Source organism: Capra hircus, chromosome 18 (assembly GCF_001704415.2).
Source record: "Capra hircus breed San Clemente chromosome 18, ASM170441v1, whole genome shotgun sequence".
Lineage (NCBI taxonomy): Eukaryota > Metazoa > Chordata > Mammalia > Artiodactyla > Bovidae > Capra > Capra hircus.
Window position 1 is genome coordinate 11,536,131 of NC_030825.1, and position 9,850 is coordinate 11,545,980.

The 9,850-nt window shown below is 44.5% G+C and overlaps 1 protein-coding gene across 1 annotated transcript in view; it reads left to right on the forward strand.

Moving 5' to 3' along the window:
• CDH13 (cadherin 13) overlaps positions 1 to 9,610 on the forward strand; it is a 1,049,904-nt gene extending 1,040,294 nt beyond the window's left edge. The window contains exon 14 of the mRNA XM_005691833.2: positions 8,174 to 9,610. Within this exon, the coding sequence (XP_005691890.2) occupies positions 8,174 to 8,181 (8 nt within the window). The 3' untranslated portion in view covers positions 8,182 to 9,610. The remainder of the gene's footprint in view (positions 1 to 8,173) is intronic.

Here is a 9,850-nt window from a genome sequence, read left to right on the forward strand (position 1 = left end):
CTATACTTTAAGTCTAATACATTTGTAGGGAGGAGTTCTCGGTACTCAGTCATCTCCACCAAATTGGGTCCTCCTGAAATCGATTATAATGGCCCTGAAACACAGAACTCCTCCATGATGGAAGTGTTTTATCTGGTATTGTCTGATATGGTGGGCTTCCCAGGTGGCTCAAGGGTAAAGAACCTTTCTGCCAGTGCAGGAGATGCGGGTTCAATCCCTGCGTCAGGAAGATCCCCTGGAGGAGGAAATGGCAACCCACTCTAGTATTCTTGCCTGGAAAAATTCCATGGACAGAGGAGCCTAGTGGGCTACAGTCCATCGGGTCAGACAAGACTGGGCACAAACGCCAACAAACACAATCTGGTATAGTAGCCACCAGCCACGTGTGCTTGCTAGGCATTTGAAATGTGATTTCCACAAGTGAAGAGCTGAATTTCTATGTTTATTTGGTGTTAATAGATTTATATTTGAGTACTCTTGTAGTTACATCAATGCACTGCCTACTTTGTGAGTTCAGTTGCTGAAATTCCACTCTTGTTTGCAGAGTTCCAACCCTCTCTTATGAAGGCCCCCTTTTGTATTTACAGATACACACGCCCTGGTGAGCCTCCTTCAAAATCTGAACAAAGCAAACTACCACCTGCCCATCATGGTGACAGATTCGGGGAAGCCGCCCATGACGAACATCACAGACCTCAGGGTACAAGTGTGCTCCTGCAAGAATTCCAAAGTGGACTGCAACGCAGCAGGGGCCCCACACTTCAGCGCAGCCGCAGCCCTGCTCCTGCCCCTCTTCAGCTTAGCCCGTAAGTTCACCAAACTCTAGTGTGCGTGCACGCGGTAGGAAAACACAACTGCCCCAAACCCACTCTTTTTCCACATATCTTCTTTCCCAAAATATGCATCCCAGAGGAATTCATTTTTAGCTTATGTCTGTATAATGGAATGTTACCTGTAAAGGTGCTCCCACTAATGTCCAAAAGCCCCTTCACATCCCCCTGCCAGTCTGAGGAACCATGCAAAGGCACCCAATGCCATCAACAGAGCAGGTGGAGAGGAGGTTGCTGCAGATGACCCTGAACTTGAGCTCAGACAGATGTGCCCAGATTGGTTAACTGGTCTGCCAGGGCCCTATTTCTCTCTGCATGGTGCAGCGTAATCTTTAGCTAGATTTAAGGAGATTCTACACCCTTTAAAGAAGAGTCATGAGAATGCATGGAAGGATGTGGAGACTGTAGGAAAAGAGGTGATTGCATATTTACACAATCTTTTCACTGACTGGTTGTCATGACTGTGACATAATGAAGGATTATTTTAAATAAATGAACTATTATGCCGAGTAATAGTGATGTGAGCATCAAATAAATAGATACGGGTATCAAATATTTCCTTTTTGGGGCTTACTAGTCCAGTTGCTTTTGAACTGTGGTGTTGGAGAAGACTCTTGAGAGTCCCTTGGACTGCAGGAGATCCAACCAGTCCATTCTGTAGAAGATTAGCCCTGGGGTTTCTTTGGAAGTAATGATGCTAAAGCTGAAACTCCAGTACTTTGGCCACCTCATGCAAAGAGTTGACTCATTGGAAAAGACTCTGATACTGGGAGGGATTGGGGCAGGAGGAGAAGGGGACGACAGAGGATGAGATGGCTGGATGGCATCACGGACTCGATGGACATAAGTCTGAGTGAACTCTGGAAGTTGGTGATGGACAGGGAGGCCTGGTGTGTTGCGATTCATGGGGTCACAAAGAGTCGGACCCGGCTGAGCGACTGAACTGAACTGAGTCCACTTTTAACCTTAGCAATTATTAACTTGTAACTAATGCCATTCAAAAGACTTTGGGGCCTCAGAATTTACCCCCTGAGAAGGTGAATGGTGGTGTTGTGAATTAGGAGGCTAAAGAAAGTGATGATTAGAAAATAAAGACAGAAATTATTGTATCCTGGTGACAGTGTTGAGTGGAGTCAACAGGAAATCTCATTCCAACTTCAGACACGTAGAGTTCCCTGCTGAGCCACTGACCTCGGAATGGAATTAGAGAGGAGAATTTACAGTGCAAGGTCTCTCCCTGGATGGATGGATAGATGGATGGGAGGAAGTGAGGGATGGAGTGGGGAGAGAAAGGAAAGAAGAGGGGGAGACAGAGAAAGAGAGAGAGAGAGAGGGAATATATATTCCTCTCTCTCTTGTTCTTTCTTCCTCCCTCCTTTCCTTCTTTCCTTCCTTTTGTATAAAACACGAATATTACAGGTGAAGCTGAAATCCCCTGTCCCTCTCCCCAGTTTCATTTCCTGTTCTCTCTCTCCCCAGAGACAATAGCTCTCATGACCCAGTGTGTGTGGACATTGTTTTATACTGTTACTACACACCACACGCACACACACCCCATATAGTTCTACTGTGTGCAGTTTGTCAGACTTGGTCTAATTCATATCGCGTTGAGCCTGATGTGCTGGAACTCTCTGTTCTCCCTCTTTTCATTACATTTCCAAGCCCCATCTATGTTGCTGTAGTTCAGGGGTTGGCAAGCTTTTCTCATCAAGGGCCAGGTGGCAAATATTTTGGGCTCTGGGGTCTCATCAGGGCTCTGTTTCATATTCCTTTTTATAGCTGTTTTGGTTCTGTCTTCCGTGTTTTAGCACCCTTTAATGGTATGAAAACCATTCTTAGCTCGAGAGCCAGGCAAACACACTGCTCTGGTTCATTCACCCTAACAGCTAGATAGCATCCCCTCCCATCCGAGGACTATGGCACACTGTACTCCCTTATCAACAGACACATGGGGATTATTTAGTGTCCTGCTCTGACCCACTCTACTGCAGTAAACCTCTGAACTCTGTTTTCCACCAGCTTCTCAAGTGAGCACTAGACAGACACGGAGCAGAATTCACATATAGCAGAGTCGGGGTAGACCAGAGGGCAGTACTTTCTGGGTGATTGTACAGAAATAAAAATGCTGTGTGTGCATGTGTGTGTGTGCACAGATGGAACAGGTGATTGAGTAGCCACTCACACATCACCCACAACGGGTGGTGGTGTTTAGCTGCTAAGTCATGTCCGACTCTTTCGCAACCCCATGGACGATAGCCTGCGAGGTTCCTCTGTCCGTGGAGTTTCCCAGGCAAGAAAGAATACTGGAGGGGTTGCCATTTCCTTCTCCAGGGCAATCTTCCCGATCCAGAGATGGCACCCACATCTCCCACATTGGCAGGCCGGTTCTTTTCCGCTGAGCCACCTGGGAGGCCCATAAACACACTTACATGACACCAAAGCCTGACTCTCCGTGAACCAAGGCTCTTCAAGACTCTGCTCACTTACCAGCCCCTCTAGACAGCCAGTGAGTGTTTTAATGGAGGCTTCCTGCTCCAGTTGTTGAAGTACAGATAGATTCCCAGCCCATCCAACCCAGGGAACCAACATCCCAGGTGACTGTAGCCTCCAGCACACATACCCAGTGTTTTTGTATGCTTACACAATATTTTTTACAATAATACACATGCCTGCTACTCCAAATCATCATGTTAAATACTAGTAAGATGTAATCTGTTGAGATTAAAAGGAGTATAATAGGCATGGCAGCATCTGCTTCCTCCGACAAAGGATTTTCTTGTTCCTCCTACTTTGGAGCACCCTGACCTACGGGTGTCAATAATGAGCAGGTTCCCCAGGATGGCTCACTTCTCATCTCTCCCTTCTGAGCTCTTGGATCACAGTTAATCCAAGACAGAATTGTCTGGTGACTGCCAAAGAACTCGTGTTCATTTTATACTCAAAATAGCACCATTGAGAAAAGACAGGTGCATGCATTCTGTGTTTGCAATGTCAGGTGCACTTTCTGTTCTCACCTAAATGGAGAGCCACATGGTTATCCCATTGCAGGTCAGGGCACCTGAGGACAGGCCATAATTATCCTCAGAAAGAAACCCTGAATCTCCTTATGCAGCTGGAAATGACCCTCCCACGTTTTGCACCACAAGACATGTCATTTCAGCCCTCAGGTAAGATAAATAGTTAAGAACCGTTGTCATCACCGACCTGTCTGACTTCAAAACAAACCTCACCCTGTCCCTATATCAAAGGCATAATATTATTTAATAATGTTCGTTTGAACATTAGAGACACCTGCCAATGATTCCTGTTTTCTTATAGACCTAGCCCAAGATGTTCTTCCTAACGGAGAAAGAATGAAACTAATAATGTAGGCATGTGAGAAACTGGCAGGAATAAGACGCCTTGAATGTCCTATGGCTCAGACTCTCTCCTAAGAGCAAGGGCAGCGTGGCTGACCCATGACAATGGCAAGAGGGCACACAGAAATGGGTCCAAAGTATTAAGCAAAGTGGGGGCATGAGTCCTAACAACACTGTAACTATCAGTAGATTATAAAGCGCAAGGACAAGAGAACTCCCCCACCAGCCATGGTCCTTGAATGAATATGGAGGTTTGGTAGAATCTGTTCGACGTTTCTTTAAAGCAGAGAGTGGCAAACTACAGCCCAAGGGCCAAGAAAGGCTCACTTCCTGGTTTTAAGATTTGATTCAATGGCACCCCACTCCAGGACTCTTGCCTGGAAAATCCCATGGACAGAGGAGTCTGGAAGGCTGCAGTCCATGGGGTCGCAAAGAGCCAGACACAACTGAGCGACTTCACTTTCACTTCTTACTTTTGTGCATTGGAGAAGGAAATGGCAACCCAGTCCAGTGTTCTTGCCTGGAGAATCCCAGGGATGGGGGAGCCTGGTGGGCTGCCTTTTATGGGGTCGCACAGAGTCCGACACGACTGAAGCGACTTAGCAGCAGCAGCAGAATACTGATGCTCCCTGGATGTGCCAGCTTGCTTTCTTTGGAGGGTCCTAGGGGGAGAATTATGCATCCCCTTGATGTCATCAGCATGTGATTTAAACAACAAACTGGCAGTAACAATCATTTCATTTACATTTTTTATTGCTTTCAATGTAATTTTATTGCTTTCAATGTAATTTTATTGCTTTCAACGCAATCAGCGGTAAAGAATCCGCCCACCAGTGCAGGAGACTCAAGGGATGTGGGTTTGATCCCTGGGTTGGGAAGATCCTCTGAAGGAGGAAATGGCAACCCACTCTAGTATTATGGCCAGGAAAATCAGATGTTCCATGGACAGAGGAGCCTGGCGGGCTACAGTTCATGGGATCGCAAAAAGAGTGGGACACAACTGAGCGAGTGAGCAGACGCACAGAATACAGAAGGTCTGTCCATTTACAGACTTAACCTATGACTGCTTTCTGCTACTACCACAAAAAGTGCTGAGTGGTTGCCCCCGAGACCCTATGGCCCAAAAAGTCGAAAACATTTACTCCCTGGCTCTTGGCAGGAAAAGCATGTCAATTTGGTCTTTAAAGCCTTTGTTCATAAAACTGCAGGGCTCACATCATCCAACGTGGGAAGAGAAAATGGGTTTTGCTCCTCTTCCCAAATAATATTCTGATTCAAGTAGACTCTCATGAACCAAACACCTCTGTTCTGTGGCTTTTCTCCTTATTTCCTTCATTGCCCTGGTGGTTTTATTTCACTCTGTAGACGAGACACTGATGCTCAGAAAGATCCCAAGGTAGGTAAGCATGGAGGCCAGTGTTCATTATTAGACTGCCTCCCTTGTGGAAAAAGATAATAAAAACATTTCAGTTTATTATGATACCATAGGTGGCTTTGTTGCATTTGAGAGTTGAACTGAGAGAGACGCAATTCCTTCTTTGACATCCCAAAGTAAAAGAAATAAAACTAATGACATTGAAAGCAATAAAAAATGTAAATGAAATGATTTTTACTGCCAGTTTGTTGTTTAAATCACATGTTGATGACATCAAGGGGATGCATAATTCTCCCCCTAGGACCCTCCAAAGAAAGCAAGCTGGCACATCCATGAGGGTTTTTGTGCTGTGACAAGGCAAGTTCAAGGAATATTGTGCTGAAACCTTTTCAAACACTGTTTTAAAATTAATTCACAAGAGCAAGAATATAAAAGAACAACAGATCAGATGAACCATTTGAATAAGTACCAAAATTAAATGTCTATGTTGGAAAGGAAGGGGCATTGAATTATAACCTTGATGATCACAGTGAAGAAGTTTAAAGAGATGACCAAATGAGCAAAAAAATGGTCACCAGAAATACTTTTCATTCCAATGTTTTTTATTAAGGTATTATTTGCATTCCATAAAATTCACCTATTTTAAGGCTGCAGTGTGATGAATTTTGGTAAAGTGCAGCCACTCCACAATCAAGATGCCATTCCTTATACCCCTTTCTTGTTGATCCCCTCCCCAGAGCCCAGACTCTAATTGATCTGCCTTCTCTGATTAGATTCTTGCCTTCTCTAGAATTTTCCACAAACAGAATTGCACAGTCCATGTCATTGAGTGTATCAATATTTCGCTCCTCTTCATTGTGAAATATATTATGGGCAGAGGCAGAGCTTGGAGGAGCACCAGGCCGGAGTAGAGCAGGCCATCCTCGGCCTGCAGACGGAGCTGGCCCCTCCAAGTTTATGGACGACAGTCAACCTCTGGCGTCCCAGGGCTTTCTATGTGCCGCACACATGCACAGCTAAGAACATTACATCCCTGTGAACTTTTTCATGCGATCAACTCAACAGTCACAGGAGATATGCTGTGGTCTGACTTGACTTAAACAGAGCTTGAGGGCTTTCAAATGGAGTGGATCTTATCAAGTCAAAAATTTTTTCCTATTTTTCTCAATCACCAAAATGATTATTTTAAGTTATTGGTCTCACACAGGAAAATATTTTTAAATGAAATTAGTTATACCATTCAATATGTTCTTTTCCAGTCTTCAAATGCAAGTGAATATGAAGAATATAGTTTACTGCAGCCCAGGTCACCAAAGACTTTAAGGCAATGGTGTAGCAAGGGCAGAAAAATTCACCTGAAAAAAAAAGGAAATTAAATGAGTTCAGAAGAGTCCTAACCCCAAAGGAATTCACCTGTCAAGCTGTATAAAAATCCCTAGGTATAGAAAATAACAATGCAACTTGCATCTGAATCAGCGTGGTCGTGTCCATGGTCCTTTCTGTTAAAACAGCTTTCTCCCTTAACCTCCTCAATATCATTTTATTTACACTCGAGTCCCATTACAAAGATTTTTTTATCTAAAATTTAGAGCAGCTGCTCTAAATTTTCCAAAACAGATACATGACTACTTTAAACTCTGAAGTCAGTGGGGTGCAGCACAGGTTGCTGACCCACCCCCTTAACAGATTTAGAATGAAAAGCCCTGAGCTTTACAGAACAATCCATTATATTCCAACAATCAATTCATTCCAGAATAGACTATACTTGCCTTGTGGGTTGATCTTTTATACATTTTTGTTGCTTTGTAACACGAGTTCTTCCTGGTACCTTCTCCCTGTACAAATCCAAGATATAATAACAATTAAGCAAAGGTGGCAGAGATGTCGTCAGGCAGAGTGGAAGTCCCTCAGCTGGCCTAGAGCCTAGAGAGCAAGCAATGCAGACCCTGGCGCAGGTCACAGGGAGGCAGGGAGGGGCCGCGTGCAAACAGGCAGCCTGGTGGGGGAGCTTGAAGGGGAGGAGGGGGCTCCAAAAGGAACTCTGCCCGCGCCTGGACTGTAGCCCCCTAAGAATTCTGACCTCCAGAGTGTAGGAGAGTGTGTGTGTGTGGTTTGTGAAACACTGAATTTGTGGTCATTTGTGACAGCAGCCCTCAGGAACTCATACACCATCTCTGCAGAACCACCGGTTACTATCTTGCTTTTCTCAGTGACCAAAACAAAATATATATATATGTATATGTATCTGGGATGATGGTCCATTTCTAAGCTGCCAAGTAGGCTTGTTTATAAAATAGCCCAGCCCTGGGCCAACTGCAGAAGACAGGGTGCAGTGAGGCAGCGGGAGGGGCCACAGTTGATCTGAGGTGTGAGAGGTATTCACATTTTCAGAGTAGTCCAGCTTTTTGAGTCATAAACCAGCAGAACTATTCCTTCTCTCTTCAAATGTTATGCTTAAGAAGAAGAAAAAAAAAAACTTCCCCAAAGTAGTACAACATTTATAAATGCATTTATTATAGCTTGCCAGTCATGTATCTAGTATTTAGCTAAAATGTTTTTGAATCGAGTTGTTATATTCCTTGACTTGACTCTGAATCTTTTCCATTCAGGTCTGTGAGAACTCCTGACATCTGAAGCTTGATTCCCAAGTTTCCATAGCAACAGGAAAAAAAAGAAAAAAAAAATTCAAATCTGAAGATTGCCGTTTACAGCTCTCGAACTTCACAACCAGGCCTCAATTGTTTCAGATTTTCGTTTTCTTTGCAATTTTCACTTAATCTGTACTTCACCATTTTGACAACATCTTCCTTTTCCCCTTTAATTAATGGAATCCTCTGAATTTTCCCTTGAGTGTTTTAAACATCATGGCATAGAACTTGACCTTCTGGGAGGAGGAACAATGAATACTTTTCCTGATGTGTTTGCCATGTTGCTAGTCAGCACTCCACACATCCGGTTTGGTCTGTGGGTTAGTATTTGTATATGTATGCGTATCTGTATGTGTATATACCCAGTATTTATAGAGACAGACTACAGAAGCTTGGTCCTCATATATTGTCACCCTTCCCCAAGAGGTTAAGCACAGAAGGGGTAGAAGCTAAAGCAGCCGACCCCTCCAGGGCCTCAGCGTCCAGTTCAGCACTAGGGCAGAGCACAGAGCTGGCACTTCTCCTCGACCCACCTTCTAGGCAGGTCCACAGAGGGGGACAGTTTTCACTGCCATCCTATGTGAGGATGATCCTGAATGACGGTGGTGAGGAGCAGAGCTGGACGTTTCACCATCAAATGCACGGGCGTCTATCTCTCTGCATTTTTAAGTGTCTGGAAACCACAGTCCCAGTGGGTTTTCTGGGGACCTGGCCCAGGATAGAGAACCTTGCCCTCCTTGGCATACGTACAACAGCCAGTGTCATCATGGAGGTCACACATGCGTCCGAAGAGGCCATCAGGTACCATGTGTATACATATATCGGCCCACATGTACAGACATACATTTATGCGCATACACACCGTTCGTTTCCTATATACATGCATACAATAGAGTAAATACAGGTAGTTTTAAAAGTACCCTTTTGTGTGAATCGACGGCCGTCGTTTGCAAACCTGAAAATAAAAGATGTTCATTATGTATGAGAAGTAACTGATTTTTATTCTGTGAGCATGCGAACATAAGACGGAGGTTAGTGCTTGTACCAAGGTTATCTTCTTGTCCATACGCTGTAACGGAACCATCAAAGCTCACACCAAATTTTTCTAGCAGATGAACTAGTGACAGCCTGTGGCTTTTTCTTAGCGCTCGACACGAGCTAGGGTCAGGTAAGTGTCTTAGCATATTTTAATGCCGTTGCTTACTAAAGGTTTTAACCACACGCACGCGCACACGCGGGTGCGCTCACGCTTTCTTATGCAATCTCTGTTTGCACCTGTGCTTTTCATTTTGCCTTCACAGGAAATAGAAGTCATATGTTGTCTTTATTGTAGTGAAATTATGCAGATAGAGTTCCATATATTGTATCTGTTTCTCTAGTAAATCTTTTTGAAGCATATAGAATGCAGAGATTTTTTTCATTAAAATAAATGGGTGTTGGTGGTTAAAACTGCTGGACGGTAGCTCTTCTCTGATTTCTACGTTGCTGTCTAATGTCACAGACGCTGGGTCTTGCCCAGTGCAAGTTCACACTTCTGGCTGGCCGTTTGGGTCCCCCGACATCAAATGGGTGAGTGGGGAAGTCAGCAGCCCCGCTGAGGGTAGGAGAAGCCTCAGGGGCAGGGGCTCCAAGCCTGCA